The sequence below is a fragment of the Micromys minutus genome, assembly GCF_963924665.1.
Source record: "Micromys minutus genome assembly, chromosome: 1".
Taxonomy (NCBI): Eukaryota; Metazoa; Chordata; class Mammalia; order Rodentia; family Muridae; genus Micromys; species Micromys minutus.
In genome coordinates this window covers 241,899,180-241,924,131 of record NC_137969.1, presented here as the reverse complement: position 1 = coordinate 241,924,131, position 24,952 = coordinate 241,899,180, and the positions used below count along the sequence as shown (strand labels likewise).

General features: G+C 39.5%; 2 protein-coding genes across 14 annotated transcripts in view; one reads left to right on the top strand and one right to left on the bottom strand.

Annotated features, from left to right (window-relative positions):
* The window catches only part of EML5 (EMAP like 5), a gene marked incomplete at both ends in the record, with an annotated part of 117,511 nt that extends 111,553 nt beyond the window's left edge, over positions 1-5,958 (top strand). The window contains 7 exons of the mRNA XM_080932406.1: positions 1,617-1,805; positions 1,936-2,108; positions 3,624-3,786; positions 4,170-4,273; positions 4,837-4,990; positions 5,575-5,675; positions 5,922-5,958. Coding sequence (XP_080788532.1) covers positions 1,617-1,805; positions 1,936-2,108; positions 3,624-3,786; positions 4,170-4,273; positions 4,837-4,990; positions 5,575-5,675; positions 5,922-5,958 — 921 coding nt within the window. The remainder of the gene's footprint in view (positions 1-1,616; positions 1,806-1,935; positions 2,109-3,623; positions 3,787-4,169; positions 4,274-4,836; positions 4,991-5,574; positions 5,676-5,921) is intronic.
* Positions 1-24,952, bottom strand: part of ZC3H14 (zinc finger CCCH-type containing 14) — a gene marked incomplete at its 3' end in the record, with an annotated part of 76,084 nt that overhangs the window by 26,367 nt on the left and 24,765 nt on the right. For 3 of the 13 annotated variants that reach the window (XM_080932423.1, XM_080932412.1, XM_080932416.1), the window contains 8 exons: positions 21,829-21,903; positions 16,784-16,943; positions 15,775-16,007; positions 12,640-12,760; positions 11,264-11,400; positions 10,928-11,019; positions 10,565-10,671; positions 5,191-5,254 (listed from right to left, as the gene is read on the bottom strand). In XM_080932423.1, the coding sequence (XP_080788549.1) occupies positions 5,191-5,254; positions 10,565-10,671; positions 10,928-11,019; positions 11,264-11,400; positions 12,640-12,760; positions 15,775-16,007; positions 16,784-16,943; positions 21,829-21,903 (989 nt within the window). Of the gene's footprint in view, positions 1-5,190; positions 5,255-8,516; positions 9,815-10,560; positions 10,672-10,927; positions 11,020-11,263; positions 11,401-12,639; positions 12,761-15,774; positions 16,008-16,783; positions 16,944-21,828; positions 21,904-24,952 lie in introns of those variants that run through there. The other 10 variants (XM_080932419.1, XM_080932417.1, XM_080932418.1 and 7 more) reach the window with 10 other exon arrangements.

The window sequence follows — 24,952 nt, the reverse complement described above, 5'->3', positions numbered from 1 at the left end:
GCCACAGGCCTAAGCGCATCCTCTTCCACTGAGGTCCAACAGGTAGTCCGGTCAGAAGGAGATTCCGTGGCAGGCATCTGAGTCAGACAGCTTTTTTTTTTTTTTTTTTTTTTAATTATTTTTAATTAGAGCAGCTCTCTCCATGTATGCAAGAATAGATTTCCATGGTGCTTAGCCTGAGGAATTCCTCCCTTAGAGACCTCCATTTATGTGTGACCAGGAGCTTGATGTGCAATGCAGGGAAGAATGTCTGGGCCAGTGTGAATGAAACAGAGAACTGGGTGGCTGAGAATGAAGCTCCCAGTCTTAGGATTGTGGAGGTTTTATAGTACTCTTCAAAGGTGGTAACTTAGAACCAGGTTCAAGGTTAAGCAGAGCTGTTGTTTTAAGATATGTTTGTTCCAATGTATGGGTGCTGTACATACATGTGCATTATATGTAGGCCCACAGATGGCAGAGGGTGAATCTGATCCCCTGGAACTGTAGTTACAGATGGTTGTGAGCTGTGGAACCAAACCCAGGTCCTCTGTAAGAGCAGCAAGTGCTCTAAAGTGCTAAACCATTGCATGAAAAGTTAAAGGGTTTTTAAATGACCTGCTTTACTTATCCTTTTGACGGATACTGTAAGGTAGCTTGTGGGTGAGGGATGAATACTGATGAAGTTAAACTCAAACATCACCCATTTTGGTCTTGCCTTTGCTTCCTGGGTGCTGGAATTAAAGATGTGCACTCCATACTCAACTCCACTGCTGTATACTCGAGTTCAGCTGTCTCTCAGAAAAGTATTACTGTCTGTTTTTAAAAAGTCTTACTACCTGGGCACCACCTTTAATCCCAGCACTCAGGAGGAAGAGGCAAGCAGATCTCTGAGTTTGAGGCCAGCCTGGTGGTCTACAGAGGGAATTCCAGGACAGCCAGGGGGACACAGAGAAACTGTCTCAACTCCCTCACCCGGAATAAAAATGAAGTGGGGAGAGGAGAGAGAGGTCTTCCTGATGCATTGGGGCAGGGGTTTGTTTTAAGTGCATCCAATTCTTGATTTGCAGTTAGGGAGGAAAAAAAACAACCAGATGCCTGAAGACTTTCTTTTCCTTTAATTTCCCCTATTCTGCTTCTTGTAAAAGCACAAAACCTCCTACATCTCTATAAAGACTGTCATGCACTTGTGCTGTATGTCTGTAAACCAAAGCATGTGCTGTCCTGTCTGTATACTTAAATCCTAGTTAGGTGTACACTTTCCACTGTTGAGACAAGTTCTGCTGTGTGGTCCACTTCCAGGTGTTGTATTAAAGGTGGTTGCTGCCACACCTAGCAGGTCACTAACTTAACAATGATTCCAGTTCTTTCTCCCTGTGTCTCAGTGCACTTATTTTCCATCTGGAAGTCCTAAGGTTTTCGTAGCCAAAGCCAAAACTCTGATACTGAAGTGTGTAAGAACATCATCATAGAGTTGTCTCTAGCACAGACTACACCATATAGTAGCCTAGCCATGTCGCAGTTGTGTGGCCCTAGGAATAGAAACGTTCGCATGAACTAACGACTGCTTTGCAACTAGGTTAGCTCAAAGCATGTAACTGTTTTATCGAATTAGGTGTATCGGTCCCTTTGTATTTCAGGGCAAGATACTAGTTGGGACAAGGAATTCGGAAATAATTGAAGTTGGAGAGAAAAATGCAGCATGTAACATTTTAGTTAATGGTCATGTGGATGGGCCAATCTGGGGACTAGCAACACATCCTTCCAGGGATTTTTTCCTTTCTGCTGCTGAAGATGGGACAGTGAGACTCTGGGACATTGCTGATAAAGTAGGTATAAACACTTTTTAATGGGAGGTTACAATTTCTAAGAGGTGGCTTTAGCTTGGAATTATTTGGAGGCTTGGGGGAAACTGATTTCTATTGTAATTGTTTCCTATGACTCTTGCTTCTTATGCAGAAGATGCTAAACAAAGTGAATTTGGGACATGCTGCTCAGACAGTGTGTTACAGCCCCGAAGGAGACATGGTGGCTATTGGAATGAAAAATGGAGAATTTATTATATTACTTGTGAGTTCTCTAAAAATATGGGGAAAGAAGAGAGACAGGCGATGTGCAATCCATGATATCAGGTTAGTCAACAGATGGAACAGATTTTCTAGCTGGTTTTTACCATGACTACTTATGAACATCAAGAAGCTTGGCCATACATCCAGATTATATCCTCACAGGCTAATACCGTATTTATTTTTGCTATATGTGGGAGTTGGGGAGGGAATCATACCTATGGTCTCATGTCTTTGAGGCCAATGCCCTATTTCTTGAGCTATATCCCAGTGTCTATATATCAGCTGCTGCTGGCATGGCTATATTAATTCTCCTTGCTAAATTAAAAATCCTGATGACCATCACTTATGTCTTACAGTACCAAATACTAAACATGTGTAGTAAACTCGCCGTGCTGAGAACTGTTTTGTACTGTTTGATACAAGAGATCCAACAGCCATTAAAAAGTTTGAAAACCAAGGTTAAAATACCATTGCTTAACCTCAGCAAGGCTTCACAGATCAAATATGGCCTTCCTCCCCATAGGTTTTTTTTTTTTTTTTTTTTTATCCCCGACTGCCTTTTACATGTCTTCCCTGAATCTGCATTCCTGGTTCATTCATTCAGCCAATACTCACTGAATCTATTTTCCAGAATTCAAATTAACTAAGTCTTCTTTGAAATATTACATGTATGGTGGCATGTATATACATGCAATATACTTGTAGGTGTGCACATACCACAGGTGCACAAGTGAAATTGGTTCTCTTTCTACCACATTATGTCCCAGAATTGAACTCAGGATGCCAGGCTTCATGGCCACGCCTTTATCTACTGCTTGGTAGATTTTAACTGTTTCTTGATCCTTTGTTTCTTAGTGCTTAAGCTAATTTTCATAGTAGCTACCTTTTGCACCTACTGTGCAAAGTGATAAGATTATTATTGGGTCCAGGTCTCTCAAAAATGGGTGTTTTAACAGCGACTTTCTTTACATGTCTCTATACACAACAGGAATCATGGGACATTTTTAAAGTCTGAGTTTGCCCCATTGCTTTTCATGACTGATAGGGGAGAACATTTGTATTTTAACTTTTAACAAATAATTTTCCAGCTTGAAGTTGTCATTTCACCCTAACAACCTGAGTGAACTAATCTGGCTGTTTGAATGTTAAGACATCATTTTTCGGTCTTATAAAATATATTAACTTGGCAATTCTGGAATGTTAGTTTTTAGTTATTTTGAAGCTAGTCATGGTGGTACACACTCCTAATCCCTGCACGTGGGAACCAGAGACAGGCGGGTGTCTAGTCTTGAGGTTAACATTGTCTATAGAACAAGTTCCATGACAGCCAGGAAAAATTCAAGGAAAGACTCTCAAAATAAAATATTTTAAACTTAGAATTGGAAGAAACATTTATATATAATCAAACGTAAAAACCTCTACTAAATGTTAATAGGCAAATAAGATCTGCATGCTTGATCAGTTCTCTTCTAGCGAACATAAATTCATCCTTAGTTGCTAGGGTAAGTCTCAGATCCTATAAAAACAAGTATACAACTACATGGGAGCTAACCCCTTTTTTATATTTTATGTGTTCAGATTTAGTCCAGATTCCCGGTATTTGGCAGTGGGTTCCAGTGAGAACTCAGTGGACTTTTATGACCTGACATTGGGTCCCACCCTCAACAGAATCAGCTACTGCAAAGACATTCCAAGCTTTGTCATTCAGATGGACTTCTCTGCAGATAGCAGACATCTCCAGGTAGGACACCTGTACCATACATATCCAGTGTGTTCATTTCCTTCGTGAACACACTGAAGCCCCAAGCACTACAGCACCTCAACCCTGCTTTCTGTATTAACTCTGTATCCCATTCTTTGTGAAAATAAACCTTACTACTTATGTACATATTATAGGTTATGTATATAAGTATCATGCCCATTAGAAAAGATTGTGGCAGGTGACTACAATCTCTTCTCACTGTGTAGACCTTGGTATCGTTGGCTCGTTCTGTCTCTGCTCTTCTCACCTGCATCTCCTTTCCTTCTGTTGTACTGCTTTGGCATCCTCGAGATGACGCAACTGTGTCTGCTGGTAATGGGTTTGCCTTTCTCTAATAGACTTTTCCTCTCTTTTGAGGACAGGTTTCTAGTGGCTGCTATAAGCGGCATGTCTATGAAGTGCCTTCAGGAAAACACCTTGTGGACCATGCAGCCATTGACAGGATCACCTGGGCTACCTGGACGAGGTAAACACGTAACTTTGGAAGCTTGTTAGAAAGTTGGAAAGCGCAGGCTAGGAGGGATAAGGCCCAGTAGCAGTGCTTTTCTAGCATGAACAGGCCACATGTTTGAGCAGAAAGCAGGAAAAGGCAGCCTTAGGCTCAATTCTTGTCCTAGCATGTGAGAGGCAGAGAGAATTCTTTCAGGTTTTGGTTAGGCTTGATTTACATAGTGAAATTGAGGCTGCCCAGGCATATATGGCAAGCCTATCTCAAAACAAAAACAGAAACAAAAAATGTAGGAAAGTCCTATTTCTGAATTTATTCTATCTTGAATTCGTAGAGAATAAAGGTATGCTGATCCTGGGACCCTTCTGACTCAGCACTGTCCTACACCTCATCCGTCAGTTTCCATGGCTCAACGAGTTCTTTTTAAGAACTCAGATAATACCTTGAAGGTTTCATGTCATTTTCCTGTTAACGCCAAAGCACATCTTTAACCCAGCACTTGAGAGGCAGAGGCTGTAGTTTTGCTTAATGATTAAAATGTCTGTGCTATTTATGGTGCATTTGCTTTTCCCTCTATCTAGTATTCTAGGAGATGAAGTTATGGGAATCTGGTCCAGACATGCAGAGAAGGCAGATGTCACCTGTGCCTGTGTGTCGCACTCAGGAATCAGCCTTGTGACAGGAGATGACTTTGGCATGGTTAAATTATATGACTTTCCATGCCCAGAAAAATTTGTAAGTCTGCTTAGCATTCTGTATTACTTTAGTTGAATCTTAGATAAGACACCCTCCCCCACCCCCTGAACACACTTTTAAATGTTGCGGTTCTAACATGAAAATGCTGCAATTTTTATTTCTAAGGGTTTCCTCAAACTTCCTCAAGACCCAAAGCAAAATCTACTAGAAACAGCTCTTTCAGGCTGGGCAGTACCCACCTTTGATCCCAGCACAGTAGAGGTGTTGAGGCAGGCAGATAAATTTTCTAAATTCAAGGATAGCCTAGCAAAACAAAACAAAACAAAACAAAAACAAACAAGAAAACAAACAAACAAAAAACCCCAAACCCTCCCCATAGTCTTTGGAAACTCGAAGGAAAGTTCTGATGAGCTTTTATGAATCAAATCTATAATCAATTATGGATTCCAGCCCCTGCCCACTTCTTCTTCAGAGAGAAAAAAACAGATGACTACCCAAATGACCTAGTTATATGCAGACCTGTAAACTTCACAACAGTCTCTACCCTGGTGATGAACTGTGGTTTGTTATTGGAACCTTTGTGTAGATTGCTGCTGAGGGAGCTTTGTCTGTTTCCATTTTAGGCAAAACACAAGAGGTTCTTGGGTCACTCCCCTCATGTGACAAATATTAGATTTACCAGTGGTGATCGGCATGTCGTCAGTGCTGGAGGTGATGACTGCAGGTCAGTACTGTCACCCAGGAAGAGCATTCGTAGCTGCTACTAGTACAGACTTGATAACTCTATGCACATGTGGCAATGAACACAGCCTGCATTTATCAGATGGTAACTACTAACTTCAACATCATTAACCTCATACAAACAGACCAAAAGCAGTTATTGTAGATGTACAGTGTGCCAAAAAGTTGGCAAAATCTTCTGAAAATCTAGGATGTGATGAACCTCCTTGTCACTTTTTTCTGTTTGCAGTTTGTTTGTCTGGAAATGTGTACACATGCCTCACTGAAAGGTATGATGCTGAGAAGACCAAACAAATCTCACCTCAAGAGACCAGTTCCATGTTGGAAAACCAAAACCAAACTGCACGGTCAAGTGGTGCTAACTGAAGACTGTGACAGGGAGGGATGTGCAGAATCATCCGCACAGCGGCAGACAGACAGAATGCTTGCTGTATGTACCAACCCATAGTCCACACACTGCCAGATAATTACATTGCAAGGAATAACTGAGTATTTAGTAAAAGCCAACCTCCTCCTCTTATTGAGGAGTGTGGAGTTTTGGCAGACTTGCCTAGGAGATTTTTAGGGTACAGCAGTCTTAAAAAAAAAAAAAAAAAAAAAAAAAAACCCAAACTTAATCTCATTTCTAATGTTTCTTCTTAAGGTTTGTTCAATGAAATATTTCACCCTTGTACAAGCAAAGGAAAAACAACAATCACCCTAATCTATCTTCAAAATGCAAAGATTCTTCTTAAGGAAACTTACATAAGCTTTCCTGGTAAATGTTTCCTAGTCATTTATAAAGTACCCTCTGCAAAGGACACGTAAGCCCGAGTGAAGGATCAGACCCACAGTAAGCAGCACATGACTACTATATTTTCACTCTGAGCTGTCAAGTTTTGTGTTTAGAAGCCATCTCTATAAAATTATGAATCACAATTATGACCTCATTAATAGAAAAATGATACAATGAACTTCATTTCCAAGTGTACAGTTTTCTTAAGGTTCTGTGATAGCAAGAACACTTAACTGAAAGATAATACTGCATATTTAAAGATATGATCTAATTAATGAACATTTGTTTATTGTGTAAAAAAGCATTAAATTCATATACTAATAACACTGGGCATACAACTTTATAGTTTTGTATTGAGAAAAGTTGATGTATGTCACCCTAGAAGGCTATTTTCCAAAATGACTGACTCCAGGTTCATCTGAACTGTCAGAGTCCTTCCACTTTAATGCTGCCAAAGACTGGGACTTCCTGTCTGAGACTTTGCTGTTTAGCCTCACTAAAGTTTCCTCAAGATGGAAAATCCAGTAGACTGCTGCATAAAAATTTATTTTTCTACATGTGAAGACACTGAAGATGCTCCTACTGGTTGTTTCCTCTTTTACTTTAATGTGAGTTATCATTGTAGCATAGATTACACCCCTCAGCTTCTGGAACCCTATTTGGTTTGATATGTTTTCTATGGCTAAAAACACTGTACTATTAAAACCAGAAATGAACACATGGCATCAAAGAAATTTTGTCTCAACAGTGCTTGGAGCATGGTCGGTTTTAAAGCTGAAGGCTGACAAAGAGACTGCAAGAAACTTAAAGCTTAAGGCAACGTCTCCAATGCTCACGCTGAATGGCCCATCTAAATTAGGCCAAGCTTTAGAATGTACTGGTATTATATAAAATGGTAGTCAATAAATTAAATAATTCCTATAAAAAGGGAAATCCTTCAAATTTAAGCATAGTATGTAGTTCTAAGGTTTTCCCTCTGGTTTTCCGGCTTTCAGATTCAGAATATTTTTAATTCTGTAAAAGTCTGTAGTGTGAGGCAAGTAAACCATAAAGTAAAAACTGCTTTCACTATTTCTGTCCTTCCAAGTGACCAGTCTGGTAATGACCACTGAAATGGTCAGTCAGTTATCACGGGTCAGGCTAATTTTTAAGTAGTCATCATCTGGCCACCTCTCTGGATTAGACACCAACTGTGGAAAAAGATGAAAGAACCTGAGGGGGGAAAGGAAAAAAAATCAGAGAACCTGCCCTGTAATTTTTAAACCCAGAAAATTAAGGTGTGTGCCTGCAGTATACGAATTTATAGCCCAAGACAACCAGCATCTACTGTGGTCCCTCCCACTGTCACCTGTGTAAATGCATGCCAAAGCACACAGTCCATCCCAGTGCTCTGCCTCAACATCCATCATGCCTACTTCTCTCTGGAAGACTCCTTACAGACTCCTTACAGTGTTTCATTTAAAACAAGTAGTCAGCAATTGCTTTAGGGTTAGAGTAAGCTTGTCTATAACTCCTAGAATTAAACAATAAACCATTTAAATGTAGGGCTAGGACACACATAGCTTAGTGTTTACCTGGATTTAACCTTCAGCACTACACGTAAATGGGGCATGCCTACAATCCCAGGTGCAAGCACAGAGTCAGACATTCAGAATCATTCTTAGCTACATAGCCTGCAGTACACAAGACCCTACCTTAAAAAAAACCCCAAACCTTTTAAAATGTGTTTCCAGTCACTATTCAGTAACAGAAAACAACTAGATTATCAAATGTTATTTCCTTATAAAAAGCTATACCATCTTCTAAGCTCTTGTTCCCTGTTTCTGGTCCTTTACTGGACAATTATGAGTGATAATTAAAACCTAGTTTGAGAAATTCACATGATTTTAAACGAAATGTTTCAGCTGAGAAGCAAAGCTAGAATGAACGCCTTAAATTCAATGTACTTACAAAATGAATTGCCATTTCACTTGAACCTATGCAGCAAGCAGCTTTAGGCCTTGTCTCCTTTGTTCTTTCGCTGTTTCTGATCTTTACCCTCTGGGGTTAGCATGGTCAAGGCCAGCTTAGGGCCAGCTTATCAAACAGTTGAATAACTAGCTAATGCTTTTATCTTTCAATGGGAAGGCAATGACCACAGTAGAAGGCTGGCTTCACATTGTTAAACACAGACTTTTATAGATGTGACTTTATTGTATCTTAACAGTTAAATTTGGTCCTCAAAATGTTTGAGCTTTTATTATCCCCTTGGCTAACCACCTTTTACACTTTAATTTTTAAAACAACAAGTTTTGAAATCAGTCGTCTGTTATTTAATTCTAAAACATATGACACATATTGCCTTAACAGTTTCAAAACCACACATAAAACTCCATAATACAGTAGGCCAAGTTTCATCCTATTGTGAAGTTTACCCTTACTATCTCTGCAATTATATAGTTCTGTTATTTAAAATATACCACTTAAATCTCAACTTCTACATTTCAAGAATGATCTTTAGTAGTAACATAAGTATATTTTCTGTGGAGTTATTTCTGACTATTTTTCAGAATATGGGAATATATATGTATATTTATATTCTTGTGAGTTCAAAGTCTGTTTTCTGATACTTTCTGTACATATGCCTGTAAAAATTTTTGTATAATTTTGTGATAATGTCATCCCTCCAAAACTATTTAAAAATTATAAGCTAATAGTAAATGGGATCATTTCAAAGAACTGTTGGTACATTTCTGCACTGTCATTCCAACTATGTTTACCCTATAAGACCATGTCACTACTTATGTTCAGAAAGGCATGGGACCTCAGTCCACTCCACCAAAGTAGCACTCAAAAGCCTGTATTATACTTCTCAGAGCAAATTCATTTAGACATTAAAAAAAGAAAATTTAAACTAGTTGGTCCAAAGCTGCCTCAGTTTCACAGTCTGGCCACTGTTCCCACGCTGGGTTACAGACACTGCATTACCTTTGGGGAAAGTAAAGGGGCTTCAGCTCGGAGGATACTGGCCTTCCCACTGCACTGCATCCCTAGGCTGCAGTACTGTTACCAAAAACGATGTTAAACAGCAATGCACAAACCTGCCGCAAATGTTTTAATAGAATTTGGCTTTTCTTTAAACTGTCTTTTTCATAGTCAAAATGAACAAACAAAAAGTGTTGAGACCACTTAATAAACTTACAAACTTGAAAAATTAGACACTCGAGTTGGGCAGTAAAATTCATATTATGAAAGCAATATATTCTAAATTTCAAAGACGTGACAAGTTCTGTAGAACATCTCTCGTCAGAAGATGGAAACTTTCAAACTGCATGATCTTCTGCCAGGCAGGACTAGGGCATCATTCACTGAATAAAACCAAAAGTTTTAAAATTAACTGCTTTGCATATAAATACCATATACATTAGCTAAGAAGTTTTGTCTTTAAATAATTCAATTGTGTAAAGCAGATAAAAGGTAATAAATTATGCAATTTAACTTCTAGGCCACAGTAAAATATTCTGAAAACTTCAGCCTAGGAAAACTCAGGAACTCTCACTGGCCTGGAACTCAACAAGTGAGCTGGACTGGCTAGCCAGCAGACACCAAGGATCTGCCTTCCAAGTCTGGGATTGTGAGTACGCACTAAGATGGCCCACGTTTTTACATGGGTTTTGGAGACCAAATTTCAGATCCTCAAGCCTGTGAGGCAAGCCCTTTAGAGACCAAGCAGTCTCCTCGTCTCTGACTTACAATACACACACAGACAATCCTGCTGGCCTTGGTGTTGTGTTTGTACTGTGTTTTAGAAAGGCTAAAGGGTGGAGCTCAGTGACTGCCTATTATGAATTAGGCTCTGGCTTCAGTAATTAGCACCACAAAACAGAACCCATCTGGAGATGACATGAGCAAAAAAAAAAGTCATCACTGGATAAATTTGGTTCTTGTAGTAAATCATTTTTGCTAAGGGAGTCTTTGAAAATTAATTTTAAAGGAATAGGGGAAGAAATAAAATTCAATTTCTCTCAGATTTGTGTGCTTATACACCTAAAGAACATAGACAGTAGGATGTAATTCTAAATGACATTAGAGTTTTAAAAACTAACTAAAATCCTTACCTGGTTTGAGGTCGAATCCATTTCAAGGCATGTCTTGGTGGTACAGTAATGGTGGGATGATAAAATGTGCAGTCTGGTCTTGTACACTGAGTATTAAACCTACAGTGCTGAACAGAAACAAGAGAGGAGCAAAACTTAACATCTTCAAGATAATAGGTGAGATGAGCATGAGCACCTCACTCTAAGCCAATGACATGGCAGTGTCCACTGGACACCGCTGAAGTCCTTAGAAAATACACCTGCTCACGTGGACAAAACCTGACATACACATAATTAAAGATAAAGTGTACACAAAAAAGCAACCCAAACTTCAGAGTGAGAGATTACCACTAAAACCATTTTTTAGAAAATAAAACTTCTTACTTTTGGGTGGTAGAAGGGACACTCCATTTTCTTACACGCAGGGAAGTAACGGCAGAGTTGGCCATTAGAAGACGGTGCTGGTGATGACACTACTGACAAGAATCAGAATGAACAATGCTCAAATCTATTTGGCAACATCATTTTTTAATGCAGTCTACTGGTATTTTAAGTTTTATCAGTCAAGATAAAAGATAGCAGAGTTCTGTAAGAAAGGCAGATTTTTTCTTTAAATGCTAAAATAATTTCTAAAACTACTACTGTTTCATATCACTTAGAGCCAGAAAAATGTTGTTTTCTACTTTTGACCCAATTGCAAGAGTGCACAAAGTTACTAACCTGGTTTTGGAGTCAGTATTGGGGCTCTTCTACTCATGTGAGTGAAGGGACAATCTGCTTTAGTACACTTTGCATCATATTTACAATTTGGGTGTACAAACAAACATTTCTCAGCAAATTTACAGTTGGGAAAGGCTCTATAAGACAAAAACAATTATTTACATTTGACATCTCAATGACTATTGGGGTTTTTGTTTTGTTTTTGTTGTTTTTTATCCTTTTAAAGGGACATCACAAGCACCATGCATGGCTGTTAAGATAGCTCAGGTTTTATGAGCATTTGCTGTTCTTCTAGAGGACCTGAATTCAGTTCCCTGCACCAACACTGGGTGGCTACTACTAATTGCCTGTACCTCCAGCTTCAGAGGATTCAATGCCCTCTTCTGGCCTCTGGAGGCACCCACATACACGTGATATCTAAGGCTTCCCATCTCACATACACACAGAGTAATAACAGACCAGGAGCTTCCATGGAGTATCTCCCTAATACACACGAAGCTCTGGCTTCAATCCTCTGTAATGGGGATAAGGAGTAGAGAGGGGGCAATTAGTACTTTGTTAAATGAAGCTAAATACCAAAAGAGATATAAATACACACAGTGTATTTCAGATCTGAAGGAAGTCGAACACTTTGCAACTTTAAATTAGATTTTGATTCATTCTATTCTAGATCTCACTTCTTTTTCCTTTTATAACTTTTGTGTGTGTGTGTGTGTGTGTGTGTGTGTGTGTGTGTGTGTGTGTGTGTGTGTGTGCATTGCTGTTTTGCCTGCATACATGGTTGTCTGTGTGAGGATGTCAGACTCCCTGGAACAGGAGTTAGACAGTTATGTACTGGGAATTGTACCTGGGTCCCCTGGAAAAGCAGACAGTGCTCTTAACTACTGACTTATCTCTCTAGCTCTGAATGTCCAAATCTTAAAAGTAAACTTTAAAACGGTAAGCATATTTCATGATCAAGGTGCTGTACTCTAAGATTCATATTTATAGTCTTCACATATGTAATTCTGCTACTACAGGTACTTATAGTGAAAACATGGACATAGTCTAGTCATAGGACCAACAAAACAAAACACCCAAAAATGAACTCACAAAGTTCATTGCATTAAATCCAACAGTTGGTAAGAAAAACTAACCCACATTTTTTTTTACTCACATACTAAATAAAATAGATATCTGTGAACAAATATATATTAACTGTATAGTTACATGTGATGTACCAAGGGACCCAGACCTTTCAAGATCACAGGTACAAAACACAAACCATTATCAAAACACACACACACAAAGCTTTAGGGATGGCTATGATAGTTACTGATAAAGCCTCTCTACAGAGGTGAAAGGAAAGGTTGTCGGATGTAGAGATTATTACTCACTTGCAAGGTGAGATGGGGTGATGGTAGACACACTCATCCCCGTTTCTACAAGCAGGCCAGTACTTGCAGCGTTCCAAGAGTTTTTCTGGTTTCTGTGCCACACTCAGGTCGGTCATCTCAGCTTCAAAAGAGGAATTAAGACCATTTTGTTCATTAGGAATTCAGTACAAAGTCTATTCAATAAATCTGCCCCAAACCCGAGTCTCAAATTTTATATTCTTTAATGTTTGTAGCCCTGCAAAGTAACACCAAATGATGTGGCCAATCCTAGTACTGGAACCTAAAAGTTAGCAGGAAGAAGAGCAGAGTTGTCATAAAGCCCCAAGTAAATTTCAGTCTCACTTCAGAACTGAAATATAAAAGTGAAAGATGCCAAATTTAAAAATGAAGCTGAAAACACAGGCTGATAAGGAATATGAATTAGTATTACTAATCACTGAAGTATGGTCAGTACAGGTCTGGGCACTAAACTCACCTTGACATCTAAGGGGAAACAGCTTTATGTAAGATGGGCTTGGGAACCAGGGTAGAATAGAGAAGGTCTTGTAACAGTAAGTCTGAAGTATGGCTGAGTGAAAGATGCTACGTGACAGAAGTAGACAGACTGGGACTATGACCTGGAAATAAGCCTCACCCATAGAGTTCACGGTCTACATTAAGTCATGTCCAATTACAATGTCAACTACTGTGACACAGAAGAATGGGACTGCTATCTTTTCCTATGACATCTATATGAAACTAATTTACAGTGCCAAATAAAGGCCTTACTCCACTGCCTTTTGATGAGACATCATTGTTAGGTTTTATGGTTTATGAAGTCAACTCTCACTTGGCTATACACAGCAGGTGTTGAACCTCTGATAAGTCAGATCTGGCTTTGCATATTAGTAGCTAATCTAGACATCTTGGGCAAAAATCTAACATCTTTGAAACTCACCTTGTTCGGAATCAAATTACATAAAGAAGGCAATGTTTCTGCTCTAGTGACCCAATGCCCTCCCTCCAGGAGAACTGGAACAAAGAGCGTCATGTAGTGCAGACAGGAGCCTCAGTAATGACTAGGATATACGTGATACAAGTGTCTATGCTACTTTAAAAAGAGCAGGACTGGGAATCAGTCCAGCAGTAAATGCTTACTCTGCATCCATAAGGCCTAGGCTTGATTTCCTATACAACAAAATAAGAAAGCTGGAAAGTAACTTATTTTAGATGTATAAAAGTTCCTTGAGAATTTCTAAAGAAAACCCAACCGCATTGTGAGGGGAGCCTCACTCATCTTTAAATAATCTTTGTCCCATCACTACAGAGGAAACTGCTCCACACTCCACATATACAAGACTGATAGACACATGAAGACCTAGAACAAAGGAAGACTAGACTCCAAAGAGTAATGCAGCCAGAAAAATGAAGTAGCTGCTCAAAATTAACAACAACAATAATAATGGAAAGTATGTTACAAGGCAATTTGCTCTTAGTGGAAAAAAAAAAAAAAAAACGTGAAGCAATATATAGAAGTCATGGCTCTAGTTCTATGCTGGCATTTTACTTCATAGATGATAAAACTCTTCATTGTATTGAACATGCTGCCATATGCTGTTCAGTGGAGGTGTGTTAACATAGATGGTGCGGTTGGTTAGCATCCTCAAACACCACCACCAAAACAACCAACCGGAAGACAAAATGCTTGCATTAGGCAAAGACACACCTTCCAGGTGCAGCATGTTCTCACTGCTACGGAGCTTCATCCCCACACCTAATGGAAGAGTTCGCAGTGGCAAAGGAAGTGCTCTGCTCATCCCAGCTGTCTCCACAATGGCCACATCAGTCACTCACACAAAATAGGCATGTCCATGACTGGCATGTTACCCACAGTCACTGCTTCTTCCCAAATACCAACAAGGCATAGCATGGAAACTCACCTTTAAATGAAAATAGGTCTTAACAGAGCTGAGTATTAAGCTATCAAATTGACAACTATGAGCAGTAACACCAAGCTTTCTTGATTTTAGACAAAGCAGCAGAGTCAGGAAATGTGTACTGCCTACTGCATTTTTTTACCTTAAAATTTTTGCTTTACCTAAGGTCACAACTGCAACTCTCTCCACAACCAGACTATATATACCCCCAGGATAGACTGGAAGCTGGAAGAGCCTCTCACAAATGTTTCTTGCTCATGGACTCATCTGTTCTAGTTTACTATATTTTTAGTGGATGAAGAAAATTTATCAATGCATTCTTTTAAGTCTCTGCAAAGGAAATTATTACTTGGGAAACACTTGAAAATTTATTGGTTTTTTTTTTCTTGAATCTATTCATTTTTAAGAGTTAGTGGTGTATCTAAATCACGAGTGAAAAAGTATTGGTTGAGACTGGAGAGATGGCTCTCAGTGGCCAGGAGCACTAGCTGCTCTCACAAAGGACCCAAGTTCAATTCCCAGCACCCATATGGTAGCTCACAGCTACATGTAACTTTATTTCCAGGGGATGTGACACAGCAGCAGGCATGCATGTACTGCTGCACATGCAGGCAAAATGCTCACATAAATATAAATCAATCAATACATAAAAGATAAAGGACCAGTGGAGCCACATCTGCACTGGTGGTGTCCATGAGGTGAGGAGCAGTGGAAACACAGTTGGCTCCTAAGGCAGGCACTGTCTGAACTGAGTTTCTCCGAGCACTACTTAGTATGAATTGCCACATGAGGTCTTTCTGATACTTCAAAAGTGTCCTGCCAGATTAAGAAATCCCTTCCAAGGAGATCCTACTATGGTATAGGAAACACCAAAATCAAAATCCACCCTTTTCTCCAGTTAACTGTGAGAGAGATTGTTGCTGGTAATACTTTAAGAATGATAGTTCATCCTTCAGCTATCACAATAAAAAGGTATTTTGGATCACGCCAACTGAACTTCATTTTAGCACTAGCATCACAGAATACCCCGTGAAACGAGCACAGAGGAAGTATGAAATTGAACTGGTGCTTTTGTAGAGCAGAAGAAAGCAGGCTACTGAACAGAAATATAAGTGAGGCCTCAAACCAATATTCACTCAAGATACCACAGGCCAAGACTCCGTTCCCAATGACAGTGGGCTGAGAAGGCAAAGTCTGAGCTCTCAACACACACACACACCGTTGGAAAAGCTACCATCTGGGTCCTCAAGCTGCCTGCTCATCAAATGCAACTGCTGTGGGTGGAGGAGACCTCTGAGTCCCTTGTTTGAGGCTGAAGTTTGGTTTACAGGTTTCACTCCTTCAAAGCACATCTCCTCCTCTTGATCTGACATGTATCCTGGGGGGCTGGGGACACCATCCAGCGTCACTATAAACTTGGGACTTGCAGGTTTATCTGGTTGTACAAGATCTCTGCCAGACAGATAAAAAACACCATAGAATTAGGGAAACAAACACAAAATGCTGAGCCTCCTAAAGTCCTCTTCAGCAGAATTGTTACTCCTTTGCTTTGTACTTGGTTCACTAAGATAGGCTTAGAATGACTTCCTGCTACAGCATACGTAGAAACACAAGGGCCATGGCCAGCAATTGCAGCAGCATCACAGTGACCTTCTAGCCTGGATTTACTAATAATGACAATATCCTCTCAACTTTGACTCTCCATGGTCCACCTGATCCTTATAGGATCAACATGGAAATAAACCAAAACCAAACCAAAGCAAACCAAGGAACGATTAGAACAAATGCTCAGAGAGTCCTAGCAGCAGCTTTGTTTTACATCATTTTATCATCTGTGCACATGCTTCTTTGCTAAACACTCTGTTTTCTTAGGAAGGAACCACACAAGTCTTCTGCTCTTAACACCTTGCAGAAGGATTTCCTGAACTGGGTTACCCAACTTTTAAAGTTCAATTCCTTGGGTGTACATTTAAAACAAAACAGATCACTACACCCCTTATCAACAGAGTTAACTTATACTCAGCTTTTATTTAATGCTTTTTTTCTACTGAATGGATTTCTGAACAAGAAAGATGAACTTGAATTTTTGAGAGCTGAATTTGGCTAACTATTGATGGCCTAGTGAGTTAATGAGAGCTCCACCTAGTGGAGCAGGGAAGCTGGGAGCTAACAGCTGACCTGCACTATAGTCACACACAGTAGCTACACAAGAAAAAGAAACCATCTACCGTGTCTGCATAAGGTGTCCTGAAAGGACCCGAAGGGCATCTGCAGTCTTCATCCCCGAATCCTGGTTTGGTGTCACTACTATTTCCTCAGACAGCTTTGGCTTCTTCAGAATAAATGATCTTGTGTCTGCATGGACCATGGATTCCATGTCATAGTAATCTGAGCCAAAAAAATTGGCCATAAATGTTTACTTCTGAATATACCTTTTATACTCAAAATCATACAAGTGAGAAGAATGTCAATCTTTTATATAATTATAATTTACTTTTAAAGAAAATCATCACTGATTCTACTCAGGGATAGGTTTGTAATTCTATTCCAAACATCTCTTCAGAGATGTCCTTTCCTCACATGGTACATTGTAAATGCCTTTCTTTGCCTACAGCAGAGAAGGATTTTCCTATATCACATCTGTTAGGATATTAAAAACACAGTAAAAGGACAACAGTTACTCCCCCCCCCCCAATATCAGAAAGAACTTATAAATCTTAATGTTTTCTAAAATTATGATTCAAAAACTGTTGAATTATTTTCCCAAATGAGTTCTCTTCATTTTTCACAAAAATATTTATAGGAAACACTGCCTACTAAGAATTCTGTCAGCATACTTTCTAACCAGGTATACACATAAAATTATTTTGAAAGGGAATTTTAAGATGCGTCACACTGACCTTCAATGCAAGCCACCACAAGCTCAAGTCATCTACGGCAACTACAGGCTGTCTACTTCACAAGATGTAAAAAGAACTGAGTTCAGAGTGGGTATGAAAACCTACCAGTATGCAATCAATGGATAGAAGTTAACTGTTCGTTTTAAAGCTAACAAATAGACCAAATTCAGGTTATTAATTCACTGACTATTTATTTACTGTGCAACTAATGACTGTGCTAGGTACGTAGATAAAAGGAAAGAAACAAAAACAAAAGCAGACACATATAATTCTAAAACAGCAAAGCCTAGGAAAGGAATGAAGAGGTGTTGGTAGAACATGAGGTACCTCCTCCAGCTGAAAGGTCAAAGGTATGTTGGCTAAAGCTGAATATGTAAAATGAGTGTTGAAGGAATGAGTAAGAGGAGAGCAGAGTGTCGGCCAATGCAGGCAAAGAAAATACACAGAGCAAGGAAGGCGACCTCACAGAGCACTGAGAAAAGGTGAGAAATGTGGAATGGCTCAAAAGATGCATGAGATGGTATGACTGGGATGGTGAGAAAGACTGAAAAAAATGGAAGGATGAATCACGTGCCTAAATATTTTGAATTCTAGTCTAGAAATAGTAAGAGATTCCTAAGTAGGGAAGAAGTAGGAAAGAAACACGACTAACAGGGTTCTTAAAAAAAAAACAAAACAAAACAGGTTAGAGTATTCTTCCCATGCTGGGTATGGTTATATAACCCTTTAGTCCCAGCACTCGGGGGCAAAGGCAGGAGATGTTTAAATCCAAGGGTATCCTGATTTACAGAGTGAGTCCCATGTCAGCCAGGCTTACAAAATAAAACCTGCTCTCAATTAAGTTAATAAAAATGAAATGTCTTCTCTCTATCCCTCCAACACACGAGAAAGAAAAAGTACATGCTCTCCACTCCCATCAACCACCAGAGATCCACAGGGCGGTGCTACAACCACAGACAGGCAAGGCAAAATAGAGAAGAGAGGAGGTGAATTAAAAAGTCCAGGGAGGAGGACCCAATAGGAAATGTCCAATTTTACACTTAGTTTGAAACCCTTTAGAAGAAAGGTAAAAACTTGTAATTTGACATGTGGTGAGAAGAGAGGCGAGAGCACAAGTGCTAGGGACAGCTCAGAGCGTAGCGTAGTTCCCTTCTGCTTGTTTGAAGTCACTGAATCTATGTTACAGTTTACACTGGAACTAACTAACTAACTAACTAACTAACTAACTAACTAACTAACTCTCTCTCTCTCCCTCTCTCTCTCTCTCTCTCACACACACACACAACACACACACACACACACACACACACACATTCACTCTTTAACTGTGACCTATGGCCACAGTCACCTCCACCTTTAACCCATCCCCTGAAAAAAAGTTGACTCATTAGTTTTCTTCCCACAAGCCCTTCAATGATTGAGTAACTCCTACCTAGAGCAGAGGCCAGAATTTGGAGTAAGGAATGCTGCATTCTGTTCCTGGTTCTCTACAATTTCTGGGGTATAGCTACTCTCCTTAGTTCATACCTCAGCAGGGCACAGAACAGGCAAAGTCAGCCATTAGGGAGCAGCCAAGGAGAAGGGCTGGAAAAGGAGAATCAAAGGCAATAAGAACAAAAAGATAAAAGGCTGTAAGAACCATAGGATGCAACTGTCACAGGCTCCTTTGTTTAGGAAAACGTGCACCGAGCTTAGGTTTCAGAGCAGGGAGACTGATCAGTGGCTGAAGGGCTTGTTAGCCCTAACCCACGTAATTATCAGGTGGGAGTGGTGATCCATGAAGATGGGAATCCCAGATAAAACTAGCCATATTAGCAAGCTCTGGGTTTGACTGAAACCCTAGCTCAATGAGTAAGGTGGAAGAATGAGAGAAGATGATTCTTTAACATCAATTTAAAGTCTACACACACACACACACACACACACAAACACACACACACACACAGCAGTAACATGCATGCTACACAAACAGATGGAAAAAGAAACTAAATGTCTGTACTCTGCTTAGTAAGGTGCTAAGTGACAGGGAATCCCTGCACAGAGGGGAGCAGTAATAGTTTGGGTAGAGACCTGGGCTGAGCTCAAGCATTTACTTTCTGGACCTTTCTGAAGCCATAAAAATAAAACATAAAAAAAAAAAAAAAAAAAAACAAAAACAAAAAACAAAACAAAAAAAAAAAAACAGGTGTAGAAACTGATTCTAAGACAATATTAAAGCAATCTAATTTAGATTGAGAACTAGCAACAGAGGGGACCTTGAGAAGAGCTTAAAAATCAAGCCATGCTAGAGGGCTTACTTCAGAAGTAATGAGCCTTTCCTAAAGCCTAAGTCCAGACGCCCATTTTCTCTGTTTGGAACCTTACCACACCCACCCATCCCCTATCACTACAGTGAAGACTTGAGAATGACCAGATGTGTACTCTTTTGTCCATCACTGCTGAAGACTCAGAAATAAGCCATCCAGTTCTATAACGGAAAGGAACCACAACAAAATAACACCAACAGTAAGAAAACTGTTTAAAAAGCAGTGCTCTGAAAATCTTAACCCATTTTATAGATCCTTTCCCTTGGAAAGTGAGACTTTAGACTCTCAATAAGTTCCAGAAATGCCAGCAATACTGTATAATTAGTGGTAATTCATTCTTCCACAGTCCTCCTCTACTGACTGAGCTATCTGAACTTTGACAACCAAGACTATTTGGAAGACTATTGGCACAGCTGACCAGACTAAGAACACCTAACTGGTATTAATATTCAGGGTATCCCCAAACTAGACTGACAGATCATTCTCCACACAGGATCCACGATAAAAAAATCAAGTCCAAACCACACATGCCCCATCTCAGAAACCAGAATATCAAATCAACGTTTTACTGATTCTCTTTTAAAACAGATAACCAAGAGACAGAAAGCTACTATCATACAAGTCAAAACCAACAACTCAGAGACAAGAAGACCAAGGAGGGAAAAGGAAAATGTCAAAACCATTCCTTGACATCCTCAAAGGGGGGAAAATGACTACATTCATGAAACAAAATCAGTGTGTTAAAAAAAAAAAAGTCAAAGGAACATGAAGAAAAATTGTTCTCAGAAAAAAAAAATCTGTCAGAATAAAGACTGTGCTCACTTATAAGCCTCAAAAGAACTACTTAATGCTTCAAGTGAGCTGGGAATGAAGGTAAAAACAGGAACAAAAAAAAGCACCAGAGCTGATGAGTGGGTACAATAAGGCACAGACTTCTGCACCACAATTAAAACAAGACTTACTATATACAGTATTACAAGATGGAGGCAAAACCAAGGTTACAGCATCTTAACACTCAACAGGCAGAAGGCGGGAGCAGCAGGGTTAAGGCTGGAGGAGTTAACACCATCTTGTTCAGATGGGTAGGACCTGGGATCTAGATAGAGGCCAACCATTGAGAGCAAAGGCACATGTCGAGACAGAACTAGAAAAATAATTGACTGTGGAGCTGGAGGGGGGATGATTTAGGAGGCAGAAAGCAGAGATAGGAATCAAGGACCAGAGCTTCCAACAAAGGGCAGATTCATGGCAACACAAGAAGAGAAGTGTTAGGTGTGTGGCATATGCTAGTAATCCCAGCACTTGGACAAGAAAGCAAATAAAAATGGACAGCAAGTTGGAAGTCAGCTTGAGCCACAGAATAAAACTATATAAAAGAAAGAAAGAAAGAAAGAAAAAAAGAAAGAAAGAAAGAAAGAAAGAAAGAAAGAAAGAAAGAAAGAAAGAAAGAAAGATGTTTCAGGTATCCAATTGTTTCCCACATTTACTGAATGTGGAACTGGCAGAGATTTAGGGAACCAAAGACACAGATAAAAATAAGTACCTCACTCCAGGCCTGAAGCAGCCTGTGGAATGTGTATCTGGGTTGAGCAGAACACTTCACAGAAGCTTTAGAACAAGTGGTTAGTGGTCCCTGAGAATAAGACTGTAAAGTGAGGCCAATACACTGGGTAGGTTGAACTGGTGTTGAGGGGATGCTGAAGCCGCTCTGGAAATACAGCAGAGACAGGAGAAGGTGAGCTAGGGATACAAGCTTCCGCAACCGACAATGAACAGCATAGGGGTAAAGGTGAAATAGGGACTCTAGCTGCCTTCACAGCAGGAAAGTGATCAGCTAAAAGCCAAGGAGGAAAGGATGGGGGAAAGAAAGCTTATGAATGAAGCAAAACCACCACACATGAAGGAAATGCAGATCTTACATCCTGGCCCTAAAATATTTTTATCCATCTAATTGTGCTGTCTTAGGGCAGGATCTAAGTGATCCGTGGTACACTGAATGAGGTGTATGGAATGGGAATGGCAACAGAAAACTGCTACAGTAACAGTGATAATGTAAACACTACCCACCTTGACTCATCTCCATTGTTTCTACCATTACTGGATCAATTTGCAGTCGGGATAACAATTGCCTCTGTTGAGTTCCTAGAATGTAAGTTTTAAAACTTCACTAAGCTTTACACAAATATTGGCATTTGTTTTACAGAAATAAATCTAAGAATTTATTTGACAGTCTTACAAATAAAGTTTCTATAACACAATTTGCTATTATGGTCTTCAAACCTATCTCTGTTAAACAAAATGCTGGGGTTTTTTTTTTTGTTAAATCAAAAATGGTAACAAAGTCCCTCCTGGTTCCCCACACGTGAGGTGGCCAGTCTTCTTGGGTTGAAGAAAAGACAGCGGAAGTAAAAGGAAAGAGTAATAAACAGGAGCCAGTCCTTTAGTAGACGGTGACAATCGACTACACAGCAGGCATGGAGAGCTTGCTTCCGGAACTCTCACCACTTCTACTTAACCCACACTGCTTCCCTTTCCCCACGACCTCCTGACCTTTGGAAATAGCAAAACACAATGGGAACTTAAACCCAAAACAAAATATATTCCATAAGTACCCTGTCATGAAATTCCTAAAGAAAACAAACTGGCTTGAGCAAATGCAAAGCACACAATGGATAAAGTATGGCATTGAGAATTCTGCAACCAGAGCCTCCACTGGCTACACAGATTGTCCATGAGCTTCATAGTAATGCTCAGCTGATCAGCTCCACATTATCTCCTCATGATGTAGCTACCTCAGTTTCTCAAAGTAGACTCTGCCCAATGATGACATCACCTAAGGAGACTGTCCTGTTACCACGTGACTTGGTGCAAACGTGGCTCTCAACCTTCCTAATGCTGTGACCCTTTAATACAGTTAGTTCATGTTGTGACCCCCAATTCTAAAATTACTTTTGTTGCTACGTCTCCAGTGTAATTTTGCTTTTATGAACTGTAATGTAAATATGAATTTTCTGATGGGCTGGCATGACCCAAAAGGGTTGTTTGACCCTCAAAGGGGTCATGACCCATAGATTTAGAACTATTGATGTAACCATTTAGATCTATAAATATATTTTTCTTTAAGTGGATCAGGTAAAGTACTTACTTCTAAAATAGTTCTTAAAATTCATTTCTAACATTACGTTCATAATATAAATTCATACTACTATTAGTAAGCACTGGTTTTGAGGGTTTTAGCAGGTGGGCTGTATCAGGTAAGTTGTTCTCTTCAACTGAGTATGTAGCTTTGGAAAGAATGCAGAATGGAGCAGTAAAGAAAGGTACACCTGGCCTAGTAGTAAGTAAAATGAGCTGAGTCGACCCTGGTGACCAAGGGTGACAGATGTCATAGCCATGTGGTCCTCAAATTAGCATCATACTAAAATTTTTTTTAACATTTATTTTTATTTTCTAAGTATTACTGTTTTCAAGCATTTACATTCACTACATGTGTACCTAGTACCCATAGAAGCCAGAAGAGGGCATCAGATCCCCTAGAACTGGAGCTACAGACCATTGTAAGCTGCCATAAGGGTGCTGGGAGTTAAAGCCAGGTCTTCTTGAAGGTCAGCCAGTGCTCTAAACCACAGTACCATCTCTTGAACCCCATACTAATATTAGTATCTATAGTGCAAAGCAAAACCCAATGCAATGATTGCCTATCCTCCTAAACTACTTGAATTATGAAAAGGATGTCACAATTTACTATAACTGTAATTCCCATTGTGCTTAACCACAGGTATTTAGGATCTAATTTCTAATTTAGAACAAAAGCATTAAACTACAGTATATGGAGATGGAAGTCGTATGGGTCCAAATACTGAAATTCTCAGTAAGTCAACTGCTAGCTCAAAGGACAGGCTCTGCTTATACAATGCAAACAAGAGGATGGCAAGGTCTTGCCAAGTACATCACTGAAAGACTAAAGGTATACCAAAATCAACATTTTCCCAGCTGTTCTTTGTCATGGTAGGCTTTGTTCTCCAGACAGACATTCACAAGAGAATAAATTTCTTTAAAAATTACCATGGCAAAATAATCATGGCGAATAAACCTTAATTCATAGATCTGCTAAAGCTTTATTCTGTTGGTCAACATACTACCATACTGTTAAGTTACAGAACCAGTAAAATTAAGTTTTATAGCAGAATACCACCATAGAAGTACTTGGAAGATAATAATTTCCTCTCAAGTTTTACTGTATCTTGAAGCCCATCCATCTTTTTTTTTTTTTTTTTAAATCATCATCCTAAGCCAGGCTTGATGGCACTTGAAAGGATGAGGCAGGAGGATCACACATATGAAACCATCAAGGGTTAACTTAACCAATCTCTGACCCAAAACAAAATACTCTCTGCTGCCCCTCTGTTTTTGGTGACAGGGTCTCTTTATGTAGGCCTGGCTGGTCTAGAACTTTGTTACATGGATCAGTCTAACTTGGATTCACAGATCTGTGTCTATCTTCTGATGGTGCTGTTATTAAAGGTGCATCAAAACAGCTGCCTCCCCCCCCCAAAATTGTTAAGGGGGTTCTAAGTGGTTGAGTTCTTGCCTAGCCTAGCAATGTAAAGCACTACATTCAGTCCCCAGTACCTTAAAATAGAAACAAAAACATATTAGAACTCTACTGAAGCATCCTAGACCCAAGTTCAATTATACAGAGTCCCAAGCAATAAAAACGTCAGCTTCTTTGTCTAAGTCAGCTGCCTCTATACCAGAGCTAGTCATAGTGTGCAAGGCTCAAATGATCAGCACCTACACATAGTTTACCTTTCTCAACATCTGTTAGGAAGCCAATTATTTTTACATCAGTAGTCTTTGACTGCGACTCAAACTCTATTCTCTCTTGAAAATCTTCCAACTGTCTGTTGCATTCAGATGTTGATGTTAAATATTCATTCATTTTAACCTCTAAAGATGAAATTTTTGCTTCATTCTGAGACACTCTAACATTCAAATCAAAAAGATTTGCTTCCACTGTCAAAATAGCTGCCTTCATTCCTTTAATTTCATTGATATCGGTTGCTATTTTCCTCAAAAGGTGGGAAATATTGTCCAGTTCATGTAGTGAACAAGAAGCACTTGTCAGAGAGCCTATGTCAGTTGGCTCTGGTGAGAGGAAAACTGGTAGAGATGGTGATGAAAACCTTGA